Genomic DNA, 17,363 nt, shown 5'->3' on the forward strand with positions numbered 1-17,363 from the left:
TAATCATCAAAATTAAACGAAATAAACATTTGAAATATATGAGTTTGTATGTAATGTATGAATATAATATACAAGTTTCACTTTTTAAATGGAATTACTGAAATCAATCTACTTTTTCATGATATTCTAATTTTATGACCAGCACCTGTATACAGCAGGCATAAATAAATATGAAAGCCATATAAATAAATACATTATTTCCACAACCGTCTGCAGCCTTCCTCTGGGAGCTCTGTAGACACATAAAGACTAATAAACACGCAGCTGCTAAATAACATTATGAGTTTGTCTACCGCAGTGACTGCCTGGTTTTAGATAACAAACAGCTTTAGTTTTTATGTGATGGAGTAATTATAAACTATCATTTGTCTCTCATTCGCTCACACACGTTGTATTCATGGTGGGATCAATTTCTCTCTTATTAGTGACACACTTCATCAAGCTGTGGTCTGTTATGAGATGTGCTGACATGTGTTTGTGTGTCCATGAGTGTCTGCCTGTGTTCATAATCAAACCCTGGATGTGTGTGTCTCTGTCTGCGCAGTGGCAGTGTGCCTTCGCAGCATGTGGTGGTCGTCTGGTTTCCGCTCAGAGGTCTGTGAAGTGGCCTGATGAAAGCTCACACATGGTGGTGGTGTCATGATAACGGAGCAGAAACAGCTGGATGACAGAACCTCCCAGTCTGTTGCAGACTTTTCCCACTGACAAGAAAGGCAGCCTAAGCATTCTTTATGTTGTCAGGAAAATAAGTTGTTTTTTGGCGTCACTGAACCACAACGGCAAAAACGGTTAAAGAAATGCAAGGTCTTGAACTTTCGCCACCTGGATCAGCCAACTCAGAAATAAGATTTAGTCACAAACCAATTTTCTTGTTTCTGTTAAACTTTTGAACTTTCATGTGGTCAGCTTGTCATTTTAGAAATATCAAAGTTTTTTTTAATCAATTTTACCCCCACTTTCATCAAACACAATATCCACTTTGCCCAACTGAGTCCAGCTCTAATTTAACATCCAGTGTTCCCAACTCTCATGTCAGAGTCTGTCTGTTTTACAGCTTGAGGCATGTCTACCCACAAATGGTACCACCAAAATTCAGCTGCTAAAGACTTCTTGCATCTTTTTAACTTCTTCTGTTCTGAACAACATTTTAACTAAAAGAAAAATCATGATTATGCTTTAAGTCTATATTTCAAATCACTTTTCATGACACAGCTTTGTTATGTGATTCATCTTCTGTGCATTCTATCAAATGACAGAGTGCATTTGGTTCTATATTACATATTAAGCTACAAAACATAATTATCAGTCAGAGTAATCTTGATTTTTGCTCATGTAAAGAAGCAGCTACCTTTTTATGCATTTTACATGTTCCTATTATGTCCATTTAAATTGGTAACTAGTGAATAAAGAAATAATCATGGACTATTATGAGCAAGTTTGCAGAATGTAGTGACATCTAGTGGGCAAACTGCAGATTGCAACAAAGTGAACGAGTCCTGCTTCCTCCTCCCTCTTTTGAACTGGTGGCTGTTTTTTTTTATCCACAAAGAGAGAAGTAAATAATGGTGGATTTAATAAAAGCAGGCACCTTCTATAGACAGATATAAAACACTTAAATGTACAAAAATTAAAACACAATTATTTCTATTTGTAGATGGTTCCACACTAACAAAAACACAGTTATAAAACCAATGTAAATATGAGACGTGGTTAGTCAAGAATAGGAACAGAAATAGAAGATGTGAATCCTTTCATACAGAGGCACTAGAAGTTTCTGAATAGCTAGATTTGTATAAAAATGTGAATCACAGGCTGTGGCCTTCACACTCAACTGATCTAATGCAAAAAACTTTGATGTCAGAGACTTATATCATCTTTGCCCAGAAGCTGTACTGGAGGCTCATGTTGGCCCCATGACTATGAATTTATTAAACTCAATGATCCAATAACTGGGGTTAGCTAGTTTAGTGTTTTTGCTGTGTTAATAAATGCTAAGGTGAATACTAGCCTACGGGATCACTTTATCTCTTGATATCAGCTCTGCTACATTGGTCAACCTCTATGAATTTACGTAGCACTGTACCTCCACCTAACTCGAGCAATAATTACTTTATTGTGGTGCTGTTTTCTGCTCAAGAGCTAAACAAGCACTTGCGTTTAAATTCACCACCCTCGCTTCTCACCTTCACAGAGACATCACCATCTGCAGTGACTCGGCTGTGCTTCCTCTTCTCTAATCCTCCTCATATGCCGTTTAAGTCTCTCATATTTCTCCCACATTTCCTTACACCTCTCTCTTCTCTTCTCACTAGTCATCTTCCTCCCTCACCATCCCTGCCGTATGAAATCACTCAGAATCCAAGCCTTCTTCAAAATGCAAAGCACTTTCCCTCTCACCTCTGCATCCCTCGTTTGCTTCCTTCTCACCTTCTTTTCACCTTTCTCTTTGCTTCCTCGTGTCACCATTTCCCCTTTTCCTATTATATCTGCCTGATTCAGCTTTTATTCATCCCTCTAACTTTTAACCTTCCTTCTCCTTGCCCCCCACACGTGTCTACTCTTCAGTTTAGCTTTAATTAAGCTTTGGTGTTTTGCACAGTTGTCTTCATGCAACCCTACTCTCCTATGAATCTCTCTGCTTTCAGAAAACATGACTCCCTGCTCCCGTTTCTCCTTGACTCAGTTCTGTCCATCACAGAGTCAATGAGTCACAGCTCTGTTCATCTATGTCATGACTTGGCATGACTACAGTATAAGGAGAAGGAATAAACAGCTTCAGGCTACAACCAGCTGTACAGCTATTATCTCCCTGCTTTGTAAAGCAGGCGCATCCATCCATGTTTTTACCATTGTTTAAGAATCTAACATTAAGTTAGTTTAAGCCTAAATTTCCAAATTGTTTGCTTTTGATCCTTTTCTGGCCTTCTTTCCTCATTTAAAGCGTGTGCGTATTTGAAGACCAATTTTCATAATTAGGGCAGACCAGCCACACACGAGTCTCCCCTGACACTTCCCCTCTGGGACCTAAATATTCATGAGCCTCTAAACGCTTTCATGAGCCCTGTAATTATGGACAGAAAAATAGATAGGGAGAGACAAAGAGAGAAAAATGAAGAAAGTGGAAGTCAGAGGAGGAAATACCCTCACGCTTTTCTAGGCTGAGACAAACCTGGCATGATGAGACCTGAAGGGATTTTGGAAAATCTGTTTGCTCACATGTGCCACAATATCTGCCAAGTTGAGCGGCCCTCAGTATGAACCCAAACATTTTCAGGAGCTGGGATCAGGAGGTGACCTAGAAGTGATTCATCTAGTTCAAATCAGATGTTTGGTAAAAGCCCCTTCCTTTAGTGAGGTGTTGGTTCCCTCACTTCTAGACTCAGCCTTGTTTTCATTTTACATCCTTTCTTAAACTGTGCCAACATAAAACACTGTTTGATGGGAGTAAATACCTCAGTAGGTGTTAAATTATCTGAATAATACATTGTTATAATGTTGCACATGCTGTATGTCTAAATACTCACATAAGGTAACGCAGGAGTGGTGTAAAGTAGCTGAGATGATTGTGAGACAGCTACTAAAATTTATTGTGTGGAAATCCTGTTGAGAAGTTTTTGTTGTTGCTATTAGTTTTTAAAACAAGCATCTTACTGAAGAAATGTATTTCCTACAAGGTGATACAAGGTGCAACTTGTGGAAAATGTTGCAGAAATTATGCCCGTTTTTGTTAGATTCAACTTGATATAAACAAATAGGTTACATCAAGGTTAATTTTCTTTACTATTTGGCAACTTTAAAAATCACCTGATGCCATTAGCTGGAGAAGTGCATGTTTTACTGTGTAATAAGTACACAATGGGTTTCATCTGAGAAAATATACTGAAATTCTAACAAAAATACTATTGTTCTTTAATGGACACTAATCTCAGTTTAAAAATATGATTTTAAACTGCTTAAATCTGTATTTAAAAGTCTTAAGAGGAAAAGAAATAAGTCAAACTTTTAGTAGACCAGTTTTCTTTAGTTACTTTGGCCTCCTCCTACAGTCCAAAATGATCCATATTAGAATAATTGGTGATTTTAAATTGACTGTAGCTGTGAGTCTTCCCTGGCTGCTTCTATAGAGCTTGACGTGCTTCTAAGCATCCTCATTTGAAGCCAATGTGATCTTGCTGATTTGCAAGTGCTCATATTTAATATTGACACTAATTATGGATCAGCTGCCCTGCAGCGTTCCACTTAGGGGTCTACAGTTTACACTACAGCCTAAAGGTGGCAATAATACTCTGGTTTATCAGCTGTCTTTTCAAAATAAAAGAAGGAACAAATTTCAAGTAACTTCTCACCAGTAATTTGATGCAGTTTTTGACACCTTGTGGTCCCTGAGAGACAAATGTTATTATCACCCCCAACAATCAAAAAATAAGTCAAAAGGTCAACTATTAATTTCATTATCTACACAAGTCAACATTTACACTTATTTTTATACCAAATGTATCATGTTCCTTTCCCTTAGGCTAATATTCTTGGCTCTGCTTTCTACAAGAATCTCAGTACTCGGTTCATCCCATTCCCTTTAATGCCCTGGGAAAAATCTAATACTGTATCTATTGTTAGTAAGTACACTATATAATGTGTGGTAGCCAAGCTTTAAAGTACCGCCTGGGCTATTTTTGGATTACTAAGCCTGCAAGGATTTCTGTTACAAAAAAAAGAACCCTCTGAGAGATGATATGTGAGAAGAGGATTTTAAAGATAGCAGTGGTCAGGAAGTCCTTCTATTTTACCTTTCACTTTGACAAAATCTCAACTAACATTCAAGGAGATTTGAGTAAATGTATTTTCTTCACAACCATCTGATGTTTATTGCACAACCAAACCCATCATATGCCTGCATTACATTCCGGGATGGGTCCGTTGAATTTATCCTGCTGGAAAATACATCAGATAATGTTGTGAAAGCTGTGAAATGACACAAGATTCAGGGCTAGTTGTCCAAGCATTATTACACACAAAACGATACACACACAGATGCTCTATCACCTTAAAATGACCAATAAACAGGAGTACAGCATCTCACACACTGTCGTCATTTATATGTAAATCAGCACTCCACCTCTCTGCACCATTCAGCCCTATTTAGTCTCCAGAAACACAAAAGATAGAGCAAAATTCCGATCAGATCAGACAAGATGATTGTGAGCGACAGGAGGCCAAATGATGCATGACATGATGGGGTAAGAGGAGGTGAAATAAGCTAATATTGCACAGTTTACAGGGAGAGGATGCCAACTGGAACTAAGGTCTGTTTGTTACAACACTAATGGTTTCATGTCCCCTGGTGTCACCCCAAGGGCTCCAATGCTGGCTTGCAGGGCTGTTTTCCCCACAAGGAGAACTTTGATTAACGACTCACTGCAGTAATCTCTCCCAGACAAAGTGACGCATATCACAATCAGATGACAAAGGGGATCAACCCGATAACTGATGAGCCAGCTAAAATATGATGACATACACTAGCAAAGGTGAACACAACACGCCCACTCGTGTTCATCTCTCATTTAGTCAGGAGGGTGAAATTTTACGGTAAAGTGCACCATTCCTGGGGTTATTTTGTCACTGTGATAGCAGCCCACTCCCGTTCGGGTGCTATACAGCACATTTAAACTACAAGGACGAGAGGAACACTTCCTGTTTGACTCCGACTGGAGATGTCAGTGTCATTTAGAGTGCAGAAGTAAACGAGAGGGCAGTCTTTCCTGAGTGACATCTTCGTGTTGACGTATATGTTCCTGTGTGTGCACATTTCTGAAAGCTCAGCAGTCTATCACTACCATAAAACAGGCTGCTGAATATAAATGTATTCCCACTTCATCTGACAGTGTCAGATGCATACATATACACAGCTCTCCAAAGACAGGGATGGAAATGACAAATGCATAGATATATAAGATGCAAAGATACAACCCCTGTAGCCTTTTTATATCAAAAACACATTTACACAATGTTCTTACAGCAAATCAGATGCAGTTCCCCGCAACTGATATCAGTAATTCCCAATGATATCTTTGAGACGTATCCACGCATAAAAGGTCTCAATAAGGCACAAATGTTACATCTAATTCAGCTTTTATAACACAAGTCTAAGAAATATAGACGCAACACTCTTATACTGCCATCTATTTTTCACCTTTGTTTAGTCTGTGACTTTAACAGGTTCACAGTCTGACAGCTGTTGTGTGGCTGGGAGATAAAAATAGCTCAAACTAATGATAGCTGATAGAAAGCAGCTCATGCAGACAGCAAACTGGGGACTGTCCAGCTAACAGATCAGCTTGTGTATCACTGCAAAATGAGCATAGCGATGGGTTTGCTCCAGAGAAACAATATTTCCAACAACTAGGAAAAAAAAAAAAAAAGTACTGAAAATCTTCTTCAGATGTCAAAGGTTGTTGAGTAATTGATGACCAGAAAGACGGAGACAACTCCTGGACCGTTGTTGCTTTTGTGATTCACCTGAAAACGTTTCCCAAGACTTCATCGCACAGTTAAAATTAATACTCTGACATCAGTGGCACCTTCAGACAAAACTTCCCCTATCTCAATCTGGGGACTTTTTTTATTGCTTAATAAATAATGCAAGACAGTATGTGTTCATTTTAAGAGCAGTGACAGGGTGTGATAAAACACAGCTAAGTTTTAAAAGAATCTTATCTGGTTTAGGAGCTCAGTCCTATCATCCTTTGTCCTCAAACCCATCTGCAAGACATCTTATTAGTTATTTAGAAATGTTTACGAGGGAGAAGCAAGGAAGAAATAAAGGCAGGCAATTATTATTTTTTTATTCTGAATGAGTAGAGAAGAGGAAAGACAAATTTATAATTTAAAGCAGAACTTTAAAGACTGTTCAGTTTACAGTAATATCATAAAAAATGGATTTCTAGAGCAGAAATATAACTTTATCTTAGGCTACTTCTTTCCTTTGAAAACCTCTTGAGTTTCTTTGACTAGATGTTTTTGGTCACTGTTTAATAAATTTGTTTCAGCATGGCCTTAACGACTTTAAGAGATCCCCTGACTGACTGCTGTGGATTCACAGAACAGTTGCAAAACCTAAATAAATGCAAAACTTGCAGACCTTTTGCTTGGTTAAAAAAATAAATACTTCACAACCTGTCTTTGAAATACATTTTGAGTCATCTGTCCTGAGTTAAAAAATCATTCTGCTTAAAAAAAAGTAGTAAGTTGTTACTAACATTCCTGATCTGGTTTGAAAATTCAAATGAATAAAAACATCAGCACTTTTAAAGGCTTTTAACAAAAAACCTACTATATATCCAGCTCTAAATGCATAGCCTGCATGATGAAACTACAAAAGACTACATTTTCTGCAAAAGTCTACCTTGTGTTTGCGGAAAACTGCAGGTGTGTGGGCACAAAAATGTTTTAAAATCTTTAAAGAGGCTTTTTAAAGCATTAAAAGGTCAGCCTTTAAAGCAGGTGTAATAGGCTGAATTGCTTTGCTCAGAGCATTTGATATTTTAATTTTATGTCTGAACCCACAGGGAGCTGAACTGTTTGTTTTCATTTCAGCTAAAATAGGCTGAATAATACAGAAACATAATGATAATATAATATTTCATGCACTGTCTGTGCAGGAGTAAGAAATGAAAAAAGTTTTTGGTTTCAATGTGCAGATTAAAAACAACAAGGATATCAGCTAGAACACCTTAAATTTCTAACATTTCCAAAAAGGCTGACAGGAAGGAGATGTGGATGTATGACTTGAAGATACCAAAAAGATGCTGAGACAAGATGCTGGTGAGAAGCTTGACCTCCCAGAGACAGATAAATGACCCCCTGTCACCATTACAGTGCCCCCTCCAGCTTCTCCACCTCTCCTTCCTCTTGCCAGCCTTCTCCCTTGTTTCAGGACAGGACATCTTTCAAGCAAGCAGACTCAACTGACCACCACTTTGTCTAATACCTTTCTACACAAAATGAAGACACACTGCACCAGGCACGTGTCTCTTTCCTCACACTCTCGCCCCGTCGAGATCTTTATTTCTTTTCCACCTCTCTGCATCTCCCCTGCTCCCCCTTTCCTCCACTGTCTGTTTTACACTACATCTCCATGTATTCTTCTCCCCCCTGCTCTCACCATCTGCTCTTCATCTTTCATGTCCTTGTCACCTCACCCATCTTAGCCTAGTAAGTGTCAAGGTGTAACCAGACAAAGAACTCATCATTCTTGCTGAATGGCAAGAAAAAACACTTCTATTACCAAAAGGACAAGGTCACGAGCAAAGAGATATAAGCTAAGATCAAAAGGATGTGGGCAAACACCTATAATTTACATTAAACAGCTGCTGTGACTTTTTTATCTATGGTGGGGATCATCAAATGGAAGCCCCCGGGCCAGATCTGGCCCACAGACTCGTTCTTTCTAACCTTTGAAGTAATAAAATATTAATAAATTACACACAGCCTGATGCAGGAGTTAAGGCTGCTACATATGTCACAACAAACGAGAAAATTGTGCTCTCAGGGTTGTGAAAAAAGAATGTGGCCCTGGTTTGGGAGCTCTTGCAGCTTCGTCTTGACACATCATCGGCACAGAACGTTTTTCTCGTCTGGTGTCCGAGAAATACTGTGTGATTGGTCAGATTTGAAGAGGGCATGTGGGTTTAACGCTGAAAAGCGGAGCTTGTCACATTCAAATCCAACATATTTTCCAAGTTTAGGGTGAACATTTATGGAGGGATTAGATAACTTCTCAGCCAAAGAGAAGTGCTTACTTCTTTGAGTCCCTTGTAATGAAAATGAACTCCCAAGTTGGTGTCTTTGTAAGAAAATACATAAATGCAGCACCAGCAGGTCCTCGGCTAAGTTAATGATTTCAGTGCCTAAGGCTAATAATATTAGCACCGATGAGCTGAGCAGTAAAGTGGAACCAGCCAGTGTTTAAAAAAAAAAAAAGTTTTCTGTGAAGCTGTCTTGCATTTAGAGATGTACACTGCAGATGTGTTATTTGATGAGATAATTTCAACAAGTTTGAGATTAATATAGCTCCCCTCAAGCGAAAGCAAAAAAAAAAGGTTTTGGTGTTTTCCTTCAGGGATTAAAGTTGTCTAACTCAAAACGCTCATGTTATGTTATTTACATGAACATTTAGCACCCTTTTTTTTGCATTTATCTACAGTGATTCACAAGTAAAGTCACGACAAAAACTTCTCTGTCTAAAAAAATTGTAATGGCAGCAAAATTGAAAAAAAAAAACAGAAAAAGAAAGAAAAGAAAAACAAATAAGTGGTAGAGAAATGGCCAATCAATGCCTGGCCCCCATGCTCAGAATAAAATTGGCTCTTCTGCTTTAAACACACACACACACACACACGCACACACACGTGATTTTAGCAGTGTGTAACAAGTACATACTGTATACTTACACCATCCATAAGTTGACTTTGTTAATGTATTCATGTCATAAGTTAGAAAAGGTGACATCATCATTACAGCCAGACATGACGACAAACAGGTCAGCACGTGAATACATGCACGTTCAGGTAACTGTGAGCGAGAGCCGCGGAGTGTTTTTTTTTTTTTTTACTGAACGTGTAAAAACTTTACCAGGTTACCACACCGCGTCAAGACGTCAAAGGACAGTAGAGCTATAAGCGATATTAGTTTTGTTCGGGATGAAGTCTGAAGTCATAAGCGAAGTAAAGACACTTTCTGGAGGAAAACACAACATTCAGTCAGTCGGGGCGCTCCGATTCCTGCGGGTTGTTCATCCGGTGTAAACAGAGGCACTCACCTAACAGAAACTCTACTCGTCTCCGAAGGAGACTTTGCTCTGCGGATTTCCCTCCGAAACAGGACAAACCGGCGCCCCTCGTCTTTTCTGCTCTTGCCGCTATTCCTGCGCGGTTACGAATGTTTCAACGGAATAGCGACGTTTTCTTTGTTGCAGTTAACGGCAGCTCGAAACATCCAGGGAGCCGATGCAGAGTGTCGGTTTACTCCGCTCAACGAGCGCTGATTGGTCAATTCCATCGCAACGCTGCAATTTGCTCCGACTCGATTGGTCCGCGGGCTTCCACGATGCGTTCGGGTGCTGCTCGAAAATTTAAGCTTCCGCCGTGCCCGTTCATGAAAAAGTAATAACACGGACAATTAATGAATAAAATAACAATCGTATTAATTGGCAAAGTATTGTTATACAATAGTGAGACTAATAATAAGAGAGTCCAGCAAAATGGTGAGAAATTACAAATATTTGCAACTTTTTTAAATTAAATACTTGAACATGACTTATTATTCCTTTACAAATGAATGCGCTTGTATATAAATAATAATAATAATAATATACTTCCTGCCACAATACCCAAGGCCATTTTACATAAAGCTTTTTTATTTCTTCTGATGGTCCATGATTTGTTGACAGTTGATTTTTATTGTAAAGCAGCGACATTTTCACCCAAGCTGACACAGATCCATGTATCACTTACAGCCACAGTTAGGTCCATTCTGGTGTCAGTTTGAGTACATTTTCCACTCAGCACGTAACGGGACACTTCCTCATTATCTGCTGCATCTTTTAGCCTCTTTCAGATCAGTTTTCACTGTGTTTGTCTCCTACCACTGGGAGCTGCAAACTGCAAAATATGGACTTTTCTTTTTTTGCTTGTACAGGATGTATGGGATTAGATTTGTGCCAATAGAAAAAATAAATAAATAAAAGTCTGACAGAAAATAAGCCACAATTATTTACAATTCTAGTTAACATAGGAGAGCGAATTGATTCGTTGAACTGTAATAGTGACCAGTTCTCAGTTTTTAAAATGAACAATGGCTATTTCTAAAATTCATCTACACACCGGTCGACAGAATCATAAATCATCTGTACTAGAGGTGATATATCAGTGGAAACATATTCAGATTGTTTACATAAGTAAAGGTTCCAGTCCACTAATTTAAAGAACCTAACAGGAACAGTGCTATAATTAAAATCATTCCAACATAAGCATGTTTTTATATTTACCATAAATATTTATAGTATTAAAGTAAAAATACTCTCGCTGACATTACATCACATCATGTTATTTAAACACTAAAGCACTGATGTGTAAGCAGCCTTTTATAATGTTTAAAAAAACTGGTTTTATGAACTCAAGAGGATGTGAGATGATTGTAGGGGAAAAAAAAGTCAAAAACTAATTGTGACTGATCAAATCTCCATTTAGTATTTCAACTTTTACCTCAAATTTAGCTTATTTTTCACAAGGTGCTGGATAACTTCAAAATTTGATGGCGCACAAAAAATTGTGAAAAGTAAAACTTATGGACATTGACATATTTAGGCGTATACAATAAAAATACAAAATAAATTCGCACTTAAGCAGTAAGCCCACTTAGCTACACTCACGTCCTACTAATAAAAAACTAGAACTAAAAGTACATACAAAAAAACCCATCAGTGCCTTTGTAGCTGCTTATAAACACCTGGGGATTTCTTTTTACCACTCAGTGCAAGTGATGTGGATTATACTTATGAGTATCGGACAGAGAACATTATGTAGATTTTTGCTTTTTTAGCTGTTTGCAATTTAATTTAAGAACTTTAAGACTCCAAACCGAGTATGAATTTAAGAAGCTCATTGGCTCCCCCTGCTGGTGGTAGTCAGTATTTACAAAAACATCGGGTCACATTTAATGTCTTAATTTAAAACAAATACTGGTTTTGAACATTTATCAATAATTAGTGAAAAATTAGTGACATTGCCATTAGCAAACTATTTTCAAGTTGAACCAGCACAACTACAAATGGCATGTTTTAATATTTGCTCAAAACAGCTAATGTCCCATGAAATAAATACACTAACAAAAGTTGTAGTTGTAAATAGATTTTTATTGGCTTTTGTGTTTAAAAAAAGAAACAGAAAAAAACAAACAACACAAAACACATAAATGACAGTTTGTTTGTTTTGTTTTTTCGTCAGCTCAATCTTCTGAGTCTGATTGTTTTGAGGCTGCATCCTATCCAAGCGTATGGGGCAAAGACACTGATCTAAGCGGTAACAAATGAAATGTTTGCACTGTTCGTCCAGTTCTCTGCTCATGTCAAAACAAGGTAGTTTGAGGTCAAGTACAACAGCAACAGACCTGATGAGGACATGTATCTATGCTTTTAGTGTTTTACAGCAACACATACAAATATAAGCTACTATTTTTTGTTAATTTCATAAAAGGAAAATGTATGGGTATTAACATGCCGACTGAAAATTATTAACACAAGTTACAATATCCGTTTGTGAAATGACACTGCGACATAGAGGGGATTAGAGAGGTCAAGAACAACATGCGTGAATGTCATAAAGTTTCTTTGAGTGGAGGAACACTGTTGCTTTTGAAAATCTACTTTTTACAGATACAGTGTGAAAGTGTAGCATTTTTATATGAAAAAAAGAGGTCCTGAGAGGGCTCAACAAGTGTGTTTTTAACCAACTTAGTGAACAAAGGAAAATTCTGATAAATTATTTGAATACAAGTTTAGCAAAGTTAAAGAAAAATACTTGTGCAATTAAACTTCTTGAACTGAAACCTTTCACTTTTTCCAATAATCCTCCTCATTCACCACTTCATTTCTAAATCTCAGTTTCAAAACCTAACTCCAAACCATCCGAAGCAGCTGTTTTTACCCTAGTGTTGGAAAAATGACTCCAGTTTTTGACACCCCCCACACAAACCCCTCAAGCAAAACACTCCAAAGAAGTTGCAAAGAAAACAAAAAGGGACAGAAAGCAAAGAAACCTGTAAACAACCCAAATGACAGAAGCAACCAAACTTTCCAAACCCAAACACTTTTTAAGAACGAAGACTGAAAAGCGAACAAATGTTGCGACTAAAACGCACACATTTATGCATTTGATCCGCAGCATGTGTTCGCTTTTGCATGACAGCATTCTGTAACATACAAACGCAGGGAGAAAAAAAATAGTCAAGCAATATTAATATTCATGTCAACAGTCAATGTCAAAACAGGTTCAATTGCACAAAAATAAAAACAATCTTTAGCAAAGGCAAACTACAGCATGATCAAATATTGGGCTCAGAGGAAAACAAAGACTGATATGCATATACATTATATTATTTACAAACATCTGGATCTGTCCTTCACAACAACTGAGAACTCTAAACTATACATACATCCGCTATAAGAACTGTTGCGCAAAATCCGAAATACAGTAATACTTTTTTTTTTTCTTTTACAATGTACAAGTTCAATCCGTCCACACAATAACAAGCAAAGCACAAGCCCTAAAAGGCCACAAAAGTGCATCGGGTCAGTTGGAAACCACTGGTAAGGAAGGACTGGTGTGAGTCTGAGCTCCCAGTATCCCACTGGAGCTTCTCCACACTCCAAACAGCAGTGTATTGCAAGATTAACAGTGAACTGATGTATAGTTATGATACATGCAGGCACACGCATGGCTGCAGACGCACACACATACACATTCCTGAACACAAATACATCATCCAACTTGTTAAACACACACAATCACACACACAGAGGCTATAAGTGACTATCAGTATCCTTCCACTCCAACATTTTCTCCAAACTGTCACATTTTATTCAAGTAGTAACTCTCTAACAGAAGATACTCCATACCTTATGGACACAGTTACAACTCAACACACACTTAGACTCTCAAAAAAATAAAAAATAAAAAAAACTCCACAGCCTTCTGTTTTAAGAGGCGGTACTAAAAGTCCTGAGCAGTGGCTGCAATTAGAGCAGAAACTGCTCCTAAAAGCTAAGAAAAACTGTCAATACTGAAGGTTGACCTCACAAAAAAAAAAAAAATCATGCAACTGTCAGGCAATGAGCTCGAGAAGAATAAAACACTGAATGGAGGTCAGATTTTTAACTTAGTGTCTGAGCTAGGCGAACAAGAGGCCGTCACAAGCTCGTCATTGTGTTTCATATCAGTGAGCGCACTGCTGGTCATCTGAGAGGCAGCTGTAGTGTTCAGAGGAGAATATATGAAGACCAACTTTCTGCAGTGTCACAAAGAGTGGTTCAGGTGACCAAAGCAAATACAGACATCTTTGTTTCAAATTCAACCTCCTTCTAACATTTCAACTTAATTGGACATTCCTTAAAATAGTAGGGAAAGTGCAGTTTAATACAAACAAAGGTGCCAAACAGGTTGGAAACCGATCTATGTTAATCTCTAAAGTTGTCTTCATACATTCCTCTCTCACAATGTCTAAAACACAATTTAAAAAGCTGTTTTTCCTTTTTTTCAAACTTACAGATGGATACAAACTTTCTACTTTTTAAGGCCACTGAATTTTCTTTTTAAATTGTATTAAACAGCTTCAACAGATGCCAAACTGCTTCCGCGTTTCTCCTTTCAGTGCCTCGTCTCTCATCTGGAGGAGATGATGATGATGATGTTGTGCCAAAAAGCTGTGCGTCTTCATCGATTTCTGGTCCACTAGAGTATCTTCAGATTTCCTTTGGTCTTCATTTTGACATGTCGCACCCACCGTTTCAAGCCAAAAGAGCATCCCTTTCGGTTCTTTGCTTCCTTTTGTTTTAAACAGAAAGGAGACTGCTAACGGCCCAGCAGGTAGACCACCACCTCATAGGTGCACATCATGATAGCAGTGTTAGGAATCTGTCTGACGAGGTGGGTGGTTAGGCCGCGGTACAGCGCCCCGTAGCCCTCCTCTCTGGGTACCGTCAGCAGAGTTTGAAAGAAGGAGCGATACTTGCTGCCTTCCTCTCGTAGCCGTGTGCGAATCACTTCTGCAGTTAGAGGGAAAAACAAGGAGAATCATTTTAAATATACTTTAGCCACTGGCTGTTTTAGTCAGATTTTTTCATGAGAGTTAGGTTTTCTCCCTAGCAAAAGATTTTAAGATTTAGAGCTGTTCATGCTCAGTTCCTTTGTATTCTCACTCTCTCCAAACCTTAAAGAGCCTAAATAAACTACAGTAAGCTTCAAAGAATTGTGGCTGTACACGTATCAAGTTGACTTCAGACTTCAAATCAAGCTGCAGACTGTATCTGTAGGTGTAGCATTGCAGCTATATTTGCAGCATAAGAAGAACATGATACTTTGCAGTAACAATAAGATGTTTAAAAAAAGCTACATATCTTAATGCTGCGGTGCATTTTGGTGCAGCTCATGTGCATCTACAAAATCAGCCTTTTTGTCCTCTATTAATGTTTTTACCCTTTAACAATTAATTGTGTAAGTTGGTTTGCTACAACTAAAACTAAACAAACTCTCGATTTTGCTCTTTGCATGGATGGTGGGGAGGATGACATGATGTTATCCGTTGAGTGAAATAAATGTAAGTGAATGGGACAGAAGCGTACCATGAGGATAAGCGATGGAGGTGGCACATGTTTTGGAAGTGGCTGCTGCGAGCATCATGCCTACAAAGTCCGATGCGTCTTTAAGAGACTCGTCCTCTTCATCCATGCTGCTGTGGACTCTGGACTCCAGCAGTTTACGTTTGATACTTTCGTAAATCACAAAGTGGACAACAGTCTCTGAAATGCCAGCGTATGAGGCCGACATTCCTTTGTAGAAACCTCGTAGGCCATCCATCTGGTACACCCGCCGCACGCACTCAAACGCATTCATGCGCCGCTCTCCCCGGTTTCTGTGATCAGAGAGACACGTTTTAATTAAAGTCCAAACAAAAGAACTACACAGCACACGAATACAAACTGGGCTTCCTCACCTGGAGTCCAGCTGCATACGGGTTTTGATCAGCCAGATAGGGTTGGTGGCTGTGATGGCGGTGAACCCTGGGAAATTCAAAATAAATGAGAGGTTCAGACAGACGTCTAGACATTTAGAAGAACACAAGTCAGCTACACTAAATTTCTACACAGTGCAAGGACAGAGAGAAAGCACTTCACAAAATAAGATCATATTAGGTTGTTTTTTTTGGATCATTAGGCTGACTCCAACTCTTCTAAAAATATGTAGTGAGAATAATGCAGGTAAAAGCTGTAAAAGACAATTTAATCTAAGTTTGAAAACAAAAAAAATCACTTAGTGAATTACAGACAAAAAGCAAGCTCCTTCATTTTGAAGAACTACTCAGTTAAACTTATTTAGGCTAAAGTGTCCTAATTAACACAAGCGCATAAAAGCAACAGCCTTAAGTTATAAATGTTCTTATTGATTTTCAGCATATTGAAAATTTTGACACACAACTGCAAACACTGCAAAATGAGGCTAAGAGGCAACTTCCCTTCAGGCCTATTTTTGTTACAGCAAAGTTCATGTCTTTTAAATGTTCAAAGACAACTATTGTGGTTCAAATACAAATGTGCACTTCCAACAAATCTAAAGGAAGTGTTTACAATACATACATGACCATCTTAGAAGCATCTAAGTGCCACTATACAAACTCAACACCCCATACAATGGGTCTGAGTCTTAATTTAAAAACCATTCTAAGCTATATGTGATAAATAAGTAAACGCTGGGCTAACTTGCTTGTTTTTATGCTCCTTATATGGCATGTTACGAACCAGACACTACAGACGAGCTGTAGGCTTTTAAAATACATAAGCAACTACTAAAGCACAGAAAAACAACTGTTTCTGAAAGAGTTTTCAATTATTCAAAGCAGAAAGTCTGATAAGATTTTAGCGCGGCCCTCCTAATAGTGGTGAGAATCTTTTTGCCTGCCTACAAACTTCCTGCTAGAATAATTTGATGGGGATCGGTCAATAAGGAGGTCCCTTAAATAGCATTAAGTACACAGTGATGTACAGATTCTAACTAACAAAGATGTCTGTTTGTTAGTCAGATGCTTCATTTTGATATAATTTTTTTTAATGGTATAGAGCCAATTGTTGGATGTTGTCTCATTAAGAAATGAGACAAAGTGTCTTTAAATTCTGTGATAAACTGAAGTGAGGAATAAGTCGTAGCCATCTTCAGGACACACCTAACACCAGAGCGAGTCTAACAGAGAAACAGCTAGTGTATCAATGCAGCAGAAAGCTATGTGAAGAAGAAAGCTTTACACAGGTCTGTTGGAGAGAAGAGCAGAAGAACAAAAAGAGGAAGAATAAAAGAGAGGGAAGTAGAATGAAGTAGCGTCTATGGCGTGTACTCACGAGGGAGGGGCAAAGCTCCTCCAGCTCCTCCCCGCTGCAGCTAGAAGCCTGCAGATTTGGGGGGTTCAGATGGCGGGGGTCTCCCACCCAATCACGCAGGGGTGAAAGCTTTACAGTAAAGCCCTAAAATAGACACAGGCTTTTCTGTACCACAGTCACACACAAGCAGCAGTCACATCTACCCCAAACCCCACCAACCACC

The 17,363-nt window shown here is 38.5% G+C and overlaps 2 protein-coding genes across 3 annotated transcripts in view; both read right to left on the reverse strand.

Moving 5' to 3' along the window:
• Positions 1–10,036, reverse strand: part of LOC108239521 (SPRY domain-containing SOCS box protein 4-like) — an 82,399-nt gene extending 72,363 nt beyond the window's left edge. For both annotated transcript variants that reach the window (XM_017422274.3, XM_017422276.3), the window contains exon 1: positions 9,818–10,036. The gene's annotated coding sequence lies outside the window, so the exon portion shown is untranslated. The remainder of the gene's footprint in view (positions 1–9,817) is intronic.
• Positions 10,037–11,890: 1,854 nt separating this feature from the next.
• LOC108239510 (solute carrier family 25 member 36-A-like) overlaps positions 11,891–17,363 on the reverse strand; it is a 16,624-nt gene continuing 11,151 nt past the window's right edge. Inside the window, exons 5-7 of the mRNA XM_017422256.3 lie at positions 15,766–15,832; positions 15,395–15,684; positions 11,891–14,818 (exon numbers count right to left, since the gene is read on the reverse strand). Coding sequence (XP_017277745.1) covers positions 14,625–14,818; positions 15,395–15,684; positions 15,766–15,832 — 551 coding nt within the window. The 3' untranslated portion in view covers positions 11,891–14,624. The remainder of the gene's footprint in view (positions 14,819–15,394; positions 15,685–15,765; positions 15,833–17,363) is intronic.

The sequence above is a fragment of the Kryptolebias marmoratus genome, linkage group LG20 (genome assembly GCF_001649575.2).
Source record: "Kryptolebias marmoratus isolate JLee-2015 linkage group LG20, ASM164957v2, whole genome shotgun sequence".
NCBI classification, from domain to species: Eukaryota; Metazoa; Chordata; class Actinopteri; order Cyprinodontiformes; family Rivulidae; genus Kryptolebias; species Kryptolebias marmoratus.